The 15,213-nt window shown below is 44.9% G+C and overlaps 1 protein-coding gene across 1 annotated transcript in view; it reads left to right on the top strand.

The window, feature by feature from the left end:
- itpr3 (inositol 1,4,5-trisphosphate receptor, type 3) overlaps positions 1 to 15,213 on the top strand; it is a 180,267-nt gene that overhangs the window by 54,167 nt on the left and 110,887 nt on the right. Inside the window, 7 exon segments of the mRNA XM_039800493.1 lie at positions 3,070 to 3,169; positions 9,434 to 9,594; positions 10,266 to 10,407; positions 12,370 to 12,534; positions 12,916 to 13,088; positions 14,415 to 14,534; positions 15,126 to 15,207. Coding sequence (XP_039656427.1) covers positions 3,070 to 3,169; positions 9,434 to 9,594; positions 10,266 to 10,407; positions 12,370 to 12,534; positions 12,916 to 13,088; positions 14,415 to 14,534; positions 15,126 to 15,207 — 943 coding nt within the window.

The raw sequence follows: 15,213 nt of genomic DNA, 5'->3' as shown, positions 1-15,213 counted from the left end.
GACATATTATAGATAACCAGGGTACCATTATTATAGTCCCAGCTCAGTTTGCTCATTCTCTGATCAGGCGGTACACCAAAGATTCTTCCCTCTTGGTTTGACTTAATAAACCAACGATGCTCCTTACCCTCTCTCCAACCTCTGCATCTGAGAGTGACTTCTTCTCCCTCTGAGAAGAGCTTTACAGCAGGGGGGCCAAATTTGGGACACACCAACAGATAATACCGTTGCTCTCTCATAGAGACTTCACAGGTGTACCAACCTGAGTGATTTAACATCAGAGATGAAAACACCAGCGAGTAGTTTTGGTCTACTGAAGGAACGGTCTGGTTTTGTTGTCCTAGTTCAGTGATGGAGAATGTTTTGAAATTAAACTTCCTCCAACGTGGGGGCTGTTCATCAGTAGAGTCAGTGATAGTGCACGGCAACACAGCGGTCTCTCCCACTGAGCGGTAGATCGTCTCCTCCTGTAGCCTCAACTCTACAATGTGACTGCTAACACACTGCTGTTGGTTCATCACCAGACAGTTGTAGTCTCTAAAGTCTGTTGCTGTGAGGTTGGAAACACGAAGAGCTGATATGTTTGTCAGCACTTGGTATCTTCCTCTAACATTTTCCATCACTGATGTCGTATTGTCCCCAAAAACTCTGCTCCATGTTTCTTGCTCATATCTAGAGTCCCGTTTGAGCCACTGGATATCCAGATTATCAGCTGCTCCTTTACATGGCAGGTCCACTGTTTCTCCAAGTCTCGCTGTGATATGACTCTGATCTACTGTAGTACAAACAGTAATAGTGATGTTGTTGTCATGCATCACGTTGCCCTCAGTCCAACACTCCTCTCGGTACCGGCCGGAGTCTGAATGGGTCAGGTCGAGGATGGTGTAAGAAGAAGTTCTCCAGCTGTCAAGTCGTTGTTTCAGGTCTTCAGGTACTGAGGAGCTGTTGGACCAGAGGTCAGAGGTGTTCCACAGGACAAGCTTCTCCTCACCAACAGATCTGGAGATCAGGCAGGAGTTGGTGTTCTCGGGGAGGTTGAAGGTGTGATACCTTCCTTCCTCTCGGAAGATGATGCGTTCTTGTGCATGGATGTAGTTGCTGAGAGCAAACAGCAGGAAGGAGAGCTCTGTGACTGCAGCCATTCTGCTCCGAGGTCGACAAACACTGACACCACTCAGCTCATATACGCTCTACACCAACCCTCATCAGCAGCTGCTCTTTATCTGGTATCACACAGTAGATAAGAGAGGGGGTGGGGGGGTGTCTGTCTGTGTGTGTGTATACACACAGACAGACACACAGACACCATAGAGGTTTAAGTGTGTGTGTATGGTTCTGAAACTGAGATATAGGCATAAATCAGTAAAATGTACACTCTATATAAATGCCAAGTAATTATTACATGCCTAGCAGGTATATGCAGTGTTATAATAAATGCTTATTACTAACCAAATACAAGACTTAGAAATGCAGTAGTACACTGTATCCCTGGTCAAAGATTACTTTGCTGCACATTAACTGCAACAATACACAGTCAACCAAAACATTTGGTCCTTCGAGCCAGATTCAGCGTGGTCACCGTGGGATTGTTTAGAGATGTTCTCTGATCAGTATAGACGCCCAGTAGATGCCCGACCCCGCCGAGAGATCGGTCGACCAGCCTGGATGGAAGACTATGAGCTCCCTCTCCAAGCACTGCAGCAGCCCTCTCCTTTGCCTCATCAAGTGGCAGTTCTCAGATAGTTTAACTGGCTTCTCGTCTGTGAAATAAGTTATTTTAAAATACTGCTGTTGATTTATATAGCACTGAGTGCTTTAGGGCCAAAGTACATTTATTTTTTTTATTAGAATTGTTACATATAACATCACTACAATACACCACAATACAATATCTCTTCCCTCTGGTTAATCATTCACATGTTTGTCCAGCCAGCTCATGTCACTTCCAGTAAACTGAAGCTTTGACTGGCAAGAGGACAGGGTCATCACCCCATCAGAACACACCCACAACCAATGGGTGGCTCAGTGGGGCATCCTTTGGTACACCTGATCTCAGGTTCATTACACACACACAGGCACACACACACACACAGACACACACAAACACACAGACACGAACACACAGACACACACACACAAACACACACAGACGCACACACACACACACACAAACATACACAGACACACACACACACACACACACACACACACACAGACACACACACACTCACACAAACACACAGACACACACACACTCACACAGACACACACACACTCACGTAGCCGGACTGTCTGTGGTTCTCATGTGGAGGAAAAGGTAGCCTGACTGTCTGTGGTTCTCATGTGGAGGTAAAGGTAGCCTGACTGTCTGTGGTTCTCATGTGGAGGTAAAGGTAGCCTGACTGTCTGTGGTTCTCATGTGAAGGTAAAGGTAGCCTGACTGTCTGTGGTTCTCATGTGAAGGTAAAGGTAGCCTGACTGTCTGTGGTTCTCATGTGAAGGTAAAAGTAGCCTGACTGTCTGTGGTTCTCATGTGAAGGTAAAGGTAGCCTGACTGTCTGTGGTTCTCATGTGGAGGTAAAGGTAGCCTGACTGTCTGTGGTTCTCATGTGAAGGTAAAGGTAGCCTTACTGTCTGTGGTTCTCATGTCGAGGTAAAGGTAGCCTTACTGTCTGTGGTTCTTATGTGGAGGTAAAGGTAGTCTGACTGTCTGTGGTTCTCATGTGGAGGTAAAGGTAGCCTGACTGTCTGTGGTTCTCATGTGGAGGTAAAGGTAGCCTGACTGTCTGTGGTTCTCATGTAGAGGTAAAGGTAGCCTGACTGTCTGTGGTTCTCATGTGGAGGTAAAGGTAGCCTGACTGTCTGTGGTTCTCATGTGGAGGTAAAGGTAGCCTGACTGTCTGTGGTTCTCATGTGGAGGTAAAGGTAGCCCGACTGTCTGTGGTTCTCATGTGGAGGTAAAGGTAGCCTGACTGTCTGTGGTTCTCATGTGGAGGTAAAGGTAGCCTGACTGTCTGTGGTTCTCATGTGGAGGTAAAGGTAGCCTGACTGTCTGTTGTTGTTTTCCAGGAACTCGTACGTCCGCCTGAGACACCTGTGTACCAACACCTGGATCCAGAGCACCAACGTCCCCATCGATATAGACGAGGAGAGACCCATCAGACTCATGGTGCGTCACACACGCACGCACGCACGCACGCACGCACGCACGCACGCACACACACACACGCACACGCACACGCACGCACGCACGCATTAGCCTATTTTAAATTCCTGAAAAGCAACAGTTTTGGACAAGGTTACGTTTAATAATGTTGACATTTTAGGAACCATGTTGTTGTTTTTTCCTTATAGAATAAATATTGGACCTGCTGTGTGTCATGTGTGAATTGTGTATTACTAAGTGTGTATTAATGAGTGCGTATTAACGAGTGTGTATTAACAAGTGCGTATTAACGAGTGCGTGTTAACGAGTGCGTATTAATGAGTGTGTATTAACGAGTGTGTATTAATGAGTGTGTATTAATTTCAATTTCAATTTTATTTATAGTATCAAATCATAACAAAAGTTATCTCGAGACACTTTACAGATAGAGTGGGTCTAGACCACACTCTATAATTTCCAAAACCCCAACAATTACAGTAATTCCATCAAGAGCAAGCATTAGCAGTGGCTATCGCGACAGTGGCAAGGAAAAACTCCCTTTTAGGAAGAAACCTCGCAGACCCAGACTCTTGGTAGGCGGTGTCTGACGGGCCGGTTGGGGGTGTGATGAACAGTGGCGATAATAGTCACATTAAAGGTCACAGTGACTTCGAAGGTTATCATGGAAGTTCATGTCATAGCAGGGCACATCGTGTCATACTGAGTAGTGCAGTCCCCTATACCGGATCCTGACTACTCTGTGCATAGGAACATCACAGCAGGACGTTGCGGGATGTAGCGTGGCGCTGCAGAGCATGGGTGGATGCGGCGGATGCAGCAGGACGCAGCAGGATGCGGCCGGGAATTGCAGAGAATCGCAGAGCATAGCTCTGCGAAGAAGAAACATAAGGACTCCAGGGAGTAAACTCCCCAGAGCTAGATTAGTAACAAGCAATTCTGGGACAGGATGCATACAAAAGGAAACGAGTAGAGATGAGAGAGCAGCTCAGTGTGTCATAGGAAGGAAACAGCCTCCCCTGCAGTCTAGAATTGTAATAGCATAACTAAGAGAGGCAGGTTAAAGAGAGGTGCCTGGTCGGGCTAGAACTCTCCCCAACCGGATCGGGCTGTACTGGCTTGCCTCCCTCTACTCTTGCTAGATTATTAATTATACAGTATATAAAACTGATGACTACGAGGAGAAGCAGGTGGGCCGGGTTAGGTGGACGCTGCAACTCCTCACTCCCTAACTATAAGCTTTATCAAAGAGGAGGGTTTTCAGTTTACTCTTAAATGTGGCGATGGTGTCTGCCCCTCGAACCCAGACTGGAAGCTGGTTCCACAGAAGCGGAGCCTGATAGCTGAAAGCCCTGGCCCCCAGTCTACTTCCAGAGACTCTAGGAACCACAAGTAGCTCTGCATTCTGGGAGCGTAGTGCCCTAGTGGGACAATAAGGTACTAGGTATGATGGTGCTTGACCATTTAGAGCTTTGTAAGTCAGGAGGAGGATTTTAAATTCGATCCTAGATTTCACAGGAAGCCAATGCAGAGAAGCTAATACAGGAGAAATATGATCTCTTCTCTTAGTTCTCGTCAGAACACGTGCTGCAGCATTCTGGATCAGCTGGAGCGTCTTAAGGGACTTATTTGGGCAACCTGATAATAAGGAATTGCAGTAATCTAGTCTAGAAGTAATGAATGCATGGACTAGTTTTTCAGCATCGTTTTGAGACAGGATATTCCTAATTTTGGCAATGTTACGAAGATGGAAAAAGGCTATTCTTGAGGTTTGTTTTAAGTGAAGGCGGAAGGAGATATCCTGATCAAAAATAACTCCCAAATTTCTGACAGCAGTGCTGGAGGCCAGGGCAATACCATCCAGAGTAGCTATATCTTCGGAAAACGGCAAGTTGCGGTCGTGTTCCTATCACAATAACTTCCCGTTTTGTCTGAGTTTAACATCAGGAAGTTGTGGGTCATCCAGCATTTTATATCCTCAATACACGTTTGAAGTCTTGCTAATTGACCACTTTCATCTGGCTTAATTGACAGATATAATTGGGTATCGTCTGCGTAACAGTGAAAGTTAATTGAGTGTTTCCTAATAATATTGCCTAGAGGAAGCATATATAAGGAAAATAGAATTGGTCCAAGCACTGAGCCTTGAGGAACGCCATGGCTAACTTTTGGCGTGCTTTGAGGGTTTATCGTTAATGTTAACAAATTGGGATCCCGGGAGAAATAGGACTTAAACCAGCTAAGTGCAATTCCTTCAATTCCGACTAAGTGTTCTAATCTCTGTAACAGGATTGAATGGTCAATAGTGTCAAATGCAGCACTAAGATCTAGTAAAACAAGAATGGAGACAAGTCCTTTGTCTGCAGCTGTTAGAAGGTCGTTAGTAATTTTCACCAGTGCCGTCTCTGTGCTATGATTCTTTCTAAATCCTGATTGAAAATCATCAAATAAACTGTTGCTATGTAGAAAATCACATAACTGATTAGCAACCACCTTCTCAAGGATCTTGGATAGAAAGGGAAGTTATATATATAGGTCTATAGTTTGCTAAGACCTCGGGATCCAGGGTCGGTTTTTTCAGAAGAGGTTTTATCACAGCTATTTTAAAATGACTGCGGTACATAACCTGTTAATAAGGAAATATTGATCATATCTAGTAGTGAAGTGTTTACCGGGCTACGGGTAACGCTTTGAGTAACCCCGTTTGAGATGGACGCCCAGGTAGACAGGTATATGGCTTAGCTGAGGGATATCTTTAACATTAATTGTTGAAGGTCTATAGGATAAAAGCAGTCTAAGTATATGTCGGGACTAGTCGTTTCTTTGTCTCTAGCGGTCCTGTATTTAAAAATCGTACTGTTAGAAGTTAAGAGCGCAAAAGTTTAATTTTGTCTCTATATTGTTATAATTTTATCATTAAAGAAGCTCATGAAGTCGTCACTACTCAGTGCTAGAGGAATAGATGGCTCAGTAGAGCTGTGACTGTCTGTCAGCCTGGCTACAGTGCTGAAAAGAAACCTTGGTTGTTCTTATTTTCTTCTATTAGTGAAGAGTAATAGTCTGATCTGTCCTATCTTGGCGCCTTCCTATAGGTTTTGAGACTTTCTTGCCAATCCAAGCGTGATTCTTCCACTTTGGTGGGCCCACCTCTACTTCGGGTTTCGCGAGATTTGTTTTAATTTGCAAGTTTGGGAGTTATACCAAGGAGCGTGTTTTCCTTGCTTATCCGTCTTCTTTTGAGAGGGGCGACAGAGTCTAAGGTCGTCCGTAAGGCGCGTAGCGAACGTACCCCGTCTACAAATGTATCAATTTCAGAGGGACTGAGGTTAACATAGAGGTCCTCTGTTATGTTAAGGCATGACATAGAGTCATATGCTGTTGTAATATCTTCCTTAAATTTCGCTATAGCACTGTCAGATAGGCATCTAGTGTAGAAGCTATTATCTAGTTTAGTATGGTCAGGTAGCAAGAATTCAAAAGTAATTTAAAAATGATCTGATAATACCAAATTCTGCGGAAATATTATTAAATCCTCAATTTCAATACCATATGCCGGCACAAGGTCGTAGTGTGGTTAAAACAGTGCGCGCCCTGTGCACACTCTTACTGAAAACCGATTGAATCCAGTAATGTGTTGAAAGCAGTAGTAAGGCTATTGCTGTCAAGCGTCCGCCACATGGATATTAAAATCACCTACAATAAGTACTTTGTCTGATTTAAGGACTACACATGATAAAAACTCTGAGAATTCAGATAAAAATTCAGAATACAGGACCTGGAGCTCGGTAGACAACAACAAATATAATCGGCTGTTCTGATTTCCGTGTTGGATGTTGAAGATTAAGAACAAGGCTTTCAAAAGAGTTATAATTCAGTTTGGGTTTAGGGTTAATTAACAGGCTTGAATCAAATATGGCTGCAACTCCTCCCGCCGGAGCCTCTAGGGAATTTGAGGAATAATATGACTGGGAGGAGTCGCTCATTTAGACTAACATATTCTTCATGGCCCAGCCATGTTTCAGTAATACAGAATAGATCAATTTGATTATCAGATATCAATTCATTTACTAGTACTGCTTTAGAAGACAGAGATCTGATATTTAGTAATCCACATCTAATTTTCCTATCCTTTTCTATCATTGCAGTGGTAGTTTTAATCCAATTAGGTTGTTAAGTATTGCCCCTCTATTCACCACTTTGTGTGGTCTGTTGTTGATTATAATAGGAATAGTACTAGTACTACATGTTACTGGAATAGTACTAGTACTACACGTTACTGGAATAATACAAGTACTACATGTTATCCTGCAGAAATACATTTTCAGATTCATCCACTTGTATAGTGCGATCAGGATCAATGCCTGGGGACATGAATCTGTGATATTTTCAACATAATGTCAATACTTGCCTTTCAGTGTGGTCGTTATGTTGTCAGCATAGCATCCTGGCTCCATGTCGGTTTGGGTGGAGACCATCACGCTCGCAGGTTTGGGCATCTCCCAGAACAAGTTGAAGTTGTCGACATAGGGAATGCTCAGGGAAGTGCAGAGTGGTTCCAGCCAGGTGTGGAGCCAGAACAGTCGAATCTGACCATCTCTGCACCCTTCCTGTAGGTAGGTAGAGGCCCAGAGATGACAATCCGCTTTACCTGTGCCCATCAGGGTGGAGAGGAGAGTGGTGAAGTCTTCCTGGAGTGCTATCGACCGTCTCTCTCTCTGATGTCGTTTGTGCCCTCATGCACGACGACGTTGTCGACCTTTGGCGTGGCGGAGGATGCCGGGAAGTTTGTGCTGGATGTCACGCGGACCTTGGCACCGGGAAGCAGTAGACCTTGGAGGGACCGCTAGGTAAAGGGTAGAAGTCATAGTACCATGGAGCTTCCGCTGACCAGCGTGGAGGTTGATGAGTCCGAGGGGAGAGTCCGCCCTCAGTGGCGCGTCCGACTGTATGGATGGACCAGGATGAGCTGCGTGGGGACGTGGCAGAGAAGGAAACCTCCCGTCGTCAGAATGCTGTGGCGGTTTTCTAGTCGTAGGGGTTGGGCTGGGGCGCGGCGTGTGTCCTGACCGCGCTCTGGTGCTTGCTTACACGCCATGGCTCAGGCTGGTGTGGAGTGGAGCTGGTCGGGAGAGCTGGCTGGTCCTCGGCAGACGGGAGGAGAGACAACAGGGTCAGAGGTTGTATTAGTGCGTGGTGGGGTGAGAGTATTGCAGGGCACAGTGGAATCAAGACATCCGGCTGTAGTGTAGGGGAACTTCCAATGATAATGGAGTCGAGGAACTGTTCACTTGCCTTGATCTGGTGGAGAGTCGATATTCTGGCTTCAAGTTCCACTATCTTCTGGCTGAACAGGAGGCACGAGTTACAGCCAGGTGAACAGCTGAGGGGGGGCATCGTGTAGCTTGCTAGTTTAGCTAGTAGCAACGTTGATGGAGGCCTTCTCCTAAAACCGATCCCTTTTCACAAATCGAATTACAATGCAGGTGCTCCTGCTTGTATTAGCAAGCTGTGGATAGCCCGTTACTGCTACCAAAATATAGAATAGATTTCCAAGGAGGCAAAATCCTGAGTGGCTCGCTTTAACTCCCGCTAGCAGGCAGGCTAACTAGCCGTTAGCACAACAAATACCTAGACGTTAGCTAACGGAGCGGAGGAAAGTTTTGCAAACAACGGAAAAACTGCGACCAGACAGGTCCGGTTAAAATACAGCTAAAACGGTGTAATTAGTGACTGTATTTCGTAGTGGAGGACTTAAAATCGCAAGACGTTAAGCGTCTACCGTTTCTGTGTCTGCAACAAGAAACAGGAAGTCCTTAATGAGTGCGTGTTAATGAGTGCGTTTAACGAGTGTGTATTCATGAGTGTGTATTTATGAGTGCGTATTAACGAGTGCGTATTAACGAGTGCGTATTAATGAGTGCGTATTAATGAGTGCGTATTAACGAGTGCGTAATAACGAGTGTGTAATAATGAGTGCGTATTAACTAGTGTGTATTAACTAGTGTGTATTAACGAGTGCGTATTAACAAGTGCGCATTAACGAGTGTGTATTATCTAGTGTGTATTAACGAGTGTGTATTCATGAGTGTGTATTAATGAGTGTGTATTAACGAGTGTGTATTATCTAGTGTGTATTAACTAGTGTGTATTAACGAGTGCGTATTAACGAGTGCGCATTAACGAGTGTGTATTAACTAGTGTGTATTAGTGAGTGTGTATTAACGAGTGTGTATTCATGAGTGTGTATTAATGAGTGAATTGGTCCTGCAGCTGGGGACGTGTCCCACTAAAGAGGACAAGGAGGCGTTCGCCATCGTCTCCGTCCCCGTCATGGAGATCAGAGATCTGGACTTCGCCAACGACGCCAGCGCCATGCTGAGCACCGTGGTGGAGCAGTTCAGCCAGGGCTTCATCAGCCAGAACGACCGCAGGTACACACACACACACACACACACACACACACACACACACACACACACACACACACACACATACATACACACACACACACACACACATACAGAGACACACACACACACACAGAGAAACACACACACACACATACACACACACAGAGACACACACACACACGCACGCACACACACACAGAGAGACAGACACACACACACAGAGACACACACATACAGACATACACACAGACACACAGACACACACACACACAGACACACACACATAGACACACACACAGAGACAGACACACACATGCACGCACGTACGCACACACATATACACAGAGACACACACACAGACACACACACACACACACAGAGACACACACACACACAGACACACACACACACACACACACACAGAGAGACACAGACACACACAGACAGACACACAAACACACAGACACACACACACACAAAACAAGAGGAAAGATTGTTGCAACAATGGATTGTGGGTGAGAGTGAGCCGTCTGAGATGTGAGCTGACTGACTGACATGTGAGAGAGTGAGAGATGTCTGGGATCATGAGCTGGATCATGATCTGGATCATGAGCTGGATCATGATCGGGCTCATGATCTGGATCATGATCTGGATCAGCAGTATAACTTCCAGTGTGTTTGTTGTGTCTCAGGTTTGCCATCAAGCTGCTGGAGGACGTGGTCTTCTTCGTGGCCGACGTCATCAACAGTGGCCAGGCGGTCCTGGACGTTACCATGACGAAGGCCAACCGAGAGAGACAGAAACTGATGAGAGAGCAGAACATCCTCAAACAGGTACCATCCACACACAGACACACACACACACACACCCAGACTAAGGCTGAGCAATTTTATCGATTCTGCGATATAAATCGATATTTTTTCCCCCAAGAAAGTATCGATATTTAAGCCGCGAGTATCGATACATAAGTCCCATTCAAATCCCCCGTGTTTACCCCCGTTCGCATTGCAGGAAGAGCGATTTGGTCAGCCAGCCGCTAGTGTCGCTGTAGAGCAGCCAACGCGTCAACTGGCCCGCCGCCAAAGCTTTTAGTCTGGCCCGCAGAATAATCATGAATTCACAAAATGTAAAGAGGAAAAAATGTGTTCTGTTATTTATCATTTCAAGCATTTAGAGCAAAAACCCAGCCCCCTGTATTTACATCTCTATTCACATGCCGGGATTCTATAGAGCGATGCCCGAGCTCCACACACACCGCTGAGCCGAGATGTGTGTGCGTTAAAACACACACATAGCTGAGCCGAGATGTGTGTGCGCTAAAACACACACACAGCTGAGCCGAGATGTGTGTGTGCGTTAAAGGTTAAAACACGCAGCACCTGACTGGGAACAATACAGAGAGAGTTACCAACGTCCGCTGGGGCAGATGAACTCACGCTGGTCTCTTTTCTGTAAATAGACTACAATTAAACCTTCGTGAGTAGAAAGTCAATACTTATCAATGCACTCACCTGTGTAGAGCAGCATAAACATGTAGAAAGACATATTTCAATCTGCTCAGTCCACCGCGCTGTTTTACGCAAACACAGCTCTACTCTGCAAACAGCGAATTTTTACAAACAAGCTGAAACAAAAGCTGTTGGTTTGTAGTCTAACTGTTTATCTTAGGTTGTCGGGAATCTGGAAATTTGGACAAATTCTTGTAAACCTCACTGCTGGCTGAACAAACAAACTCTCCGCTAGAGCGGACTATCTGGAGCTACTTAATATGCACGTGAATGACGCGATCGTTATGTTCAGTGATGATGATGATGCTGGTTGTATTATTTTGCAACAGCACCTTTCATTGCAAATGAAGCATACATGACGAGTGCATAGTCTGCTTATCAGTCATTCATCATTAAAGCTGGGCTTTTGGCTTTTCCACGTCAACTTTTCCCTTCAGCCTCTTTGACTGTGACATGTTTACCTGACAACAGCCATTTCTTTCTGCAAGCATTTTCCACCAATCAGGACGCTGCATACTACAATAATGTTTCCATAATCACAGACTTTAACCATCACTCCTCAGTGAATTGCCTCCTAGTCTGAGATCTTTTTCTAGTTAAAGAGCCAATTATCATTATGGAGTGTCCATGTTTTTTAGGAGTTTGCTCACACTAATACATGTTAAAAAAAAGTAGCATTAATTCAGTAAGAAAGTGAAAATTTCGAACAAGAATAGGCGTATTAGGTATAAATTCATTTTATTTTCTTTATTTGAAAGTCCGGCCGCCAGAGTGCTTAGAAAAATTCTGAAAAAAATGTAGTTGATGATCCCTGCTGTAGACTCTCTGTCCAGTCAGAGACATATATTGTGTAATTGATGTTTTCAGTTCAATTAATTAAATCCAAGTAAATGGAACACTCACAAGATGTCACAAAATCACTCGGTCCCCTTTAAATCTTTCAGAAAATGATGTAAGTGTATCGAAATATATCGAATCGTATCGTGAGCTGAATATCGTGTATCGTATCGTATCGTGAGATTAGTGTATCGCTACAGCCCTAACACAGACACACACACACACAGACCTCCTCAAACAGGTACCATCCACACATGATTGCTGCAATGTAACTAAGTACATGTACTCCATTACTGTACCTAAATCCAAATGTTGAGGTACTTGTACTGTACTTGAGTCTTTCCTTTTCATGTCACTTTCTACTTCTACTCCGCTACATTTCAGAGAAAAATATTCTACTTTTTATTCCCCTGTGTGTCTGTCTGTGTGTGTGTGTGTGTGTGTGTTCAGATCTTTGGCATCCTGAAGGCTCCCTTTAAGGACCGGGGGGGTGGTGAGGGTCCTCTGCTGCGTCTGGAGGAGCTGGCGGACCAGAAGAACTCTCCGTACCAGTACATGTTCAGACTCTGCTACAGAGTCCTCCGGCACTCACAGGAGGACTACCGCAAGAACCAGGTGAGGACACACACACACACATACACACACACACACCCACACACACACACACACACACACACACACACACACACACACACACACATACACAAACCCCATGAAGCTGTCGGGATCCCACAAGTATACTGTATTCCCGTTTTTTGGACCCCACGAATGTAGTTAAATGAGAACAAACACACACACACATGCACACGCACACACATGCACACGCACACACACATACACACACAGACAGAAACACACACACACAAACACACAAACACACACACACACACACATACAGACGTTTAAACAGAGAGTGTTGTTACGGTTATCCAAAACGTCAAAAAATCTAAAAGCTGAATGATTGTCCCGGTCCCTTCTCCTCTTCTCTCCCGGCAGGAGCACATAGCGAAGCAGTTTGGCGTGATGCAGAGCCAGATCGGCTACGACATCCTGGCCGAGGACACCATCACCGCCCTGCTGCACAACAACCGAAAACTGCTGGAGAAACACATCACCAAGAAGGAGGTGGAGACCTTCGTCAGCCTGGTCCGCAAGAACCGAGAGCCCAGGTACACGCCTACATATCACTCTGATGGGTGTATGTATTCCAGGTACACTACCGGTCAAAAGTTTTAGAACACCCCAATTTGTTTAGTTTTTTATTGAAATTTTAGCAGTCCAATGAATAGCTTGAAATGGTACAAAGGTAATTGGTGAACTGCATGAGGTGAACACTGCAGGAGATGACATTTCAGAATATTACAAAAAAGCCTTTTTCCGGGAACAAGAAATGGGTAAACAATGTAAAGCTCACCCATGCAGCAATGGAGGTTGATCAAGCTTCGAAAGTTGTTGCTACCAATTCCCACAGGTGTTCCAACTGGTCTGGATTACTTACAACCCCTTCTGTTGGTTTAAAAGTATTGTTGGAACACACTGTGGTACCGTACTCTCTTGAGCATTATTTGAACAGTATTGTACTGCAGAAAGTAGTGTGTTGCTATAAAAATGGCGGGAAAAAGGCAATTAAAAATGGAAGAGAGACAGACCATCATAACACTTAAGAATGTTGGTCTTTCCTACTGAGAAATTGCGAAGAAAGACTTTCACCCAGGAAACAGGTGTTCATGTCCTGAAGAAGTTAAGGAGAAAACACAAGACTTTCACCCAGGAAACAGGTGTTCATGTCCTGAAGAAGTTAAGGAGAAAACACAAGACTTTCACCCAGGAAACAGGTGTTCATGTCCTGAAGAAGTTAAGGAGAAAACACAAGACTTTCACCCAGGAAACAGGTGTTCATGTCCTGAAGAAGTCAAGGAGAAAACACAAGACTTTCACCCAGGAAACAGGAGTTCATGTCCTGAAGAAGTTAAGGAGAAAACACAAGACTTTCACCCAGGAAACAGGTGTTCATGTCCTGAGGACGTTAAGGAGAAAACACAAGACTTTCACCCAGGAAACAGAGATCCTACTAGTTGTTTTGGTGTCTAAACTTCATTGCCACATGATGCTCACCTTTTGTCGGCTAAATTTAACTGTAAAGACAGCTAAACTTTTAACCTCGGTAGCGGACTTCATATTTCGGGGTAAACACAAGACTTTCACCCAGTAGTGTTTTAATCCAAACCACAATCTTTTTGCTCACTGTCACCTTCTCTCTACTAAACTCAACTTTTACGTGACAGGCCGGCAGCCGCCTTATTTCATACAATGTCATCCGAACTGTTGAGCATAAGTAGTCTTGGTGTGATATCATCTGAACAGGTTCCTGATGATGCTTTGTTGTCAGTTTGTTGTTCTAACGATGTGTCTTCGTTGTCAGTTTGTTGTTCTGACGGTGTGTCTTTGTTTTCAGTTTGTTGTCAGTTTGTTTTTCTAACGGTGTGTCTGTGCAGGTTTCTGGACTACCTGTCGGACCTGTGTGTGTCCAACAACGTGGCCATTCCCGTCACTCAGGAGCTCATATGTAAATGTGTGCTGGACCCCAAAAACCAGGACATCCTCATCAAGACAGAGTAAGCTGCATTCCCACGCACACACACACACACACACACACACACACACAACACACACACACACACACACACACACACACACACACACACACACACACACACACACAGACACACACACATACACACACAGACACACACACACAAAAGATACACACACACACACATACTCACACACACAGAGACACACACACGCACCCACCCAACCAACACAACACAAACAACACACACAGACACACACAGGATACGACACACACACACAATACACATACAAATAAACACATACACACACACACACAGACACACACACACACACACACACACACACACACACACACACACACACACACACACACAGACAAACACATACTACACACACACACACACACACACACACACAGACACACACATACTCACACACACACACACACACACACACACACACACTGCATCAGTGTGTAGACTGTGCAGGTATTTTTCAACCTGGACCCCATGTTTTTATGTCTGTCTCAGTGTGAGTGTCTGATGGAACAACAATCTCTGACACCCAGTATTAAGCAAGAAAGGAGCTGATTTGTGTTTCTGTCCAATCAGACGTCGTGTCCCCAAAGATGCCCCCCCCGGTGGCGTTCAGGGAGACTACATCGGGATGGACGACTACGGAGACGATGACGAGGTAACG

The sequence above is a fragment of the Perca fluviatilis genome, chromosome 5, assembly GCF_010015445.1.
Source record: "Perca fluviatilis chromosome 5, GENO_Pfluv_1.0, whole genome shotgun sequence".
NCBI classification, from domain to species: domain Eukaryota; kingdom Metazoa; phylum Chordata; class Actinopteri; order Perciformes; family Percidae; genus Perca; species Perca fluviatilis.
The sequence above is the reverse complement of the archived record's forward strand: the minus strand, read 5'-3'. Positions and strand labels throughout refer to the sequence as shown.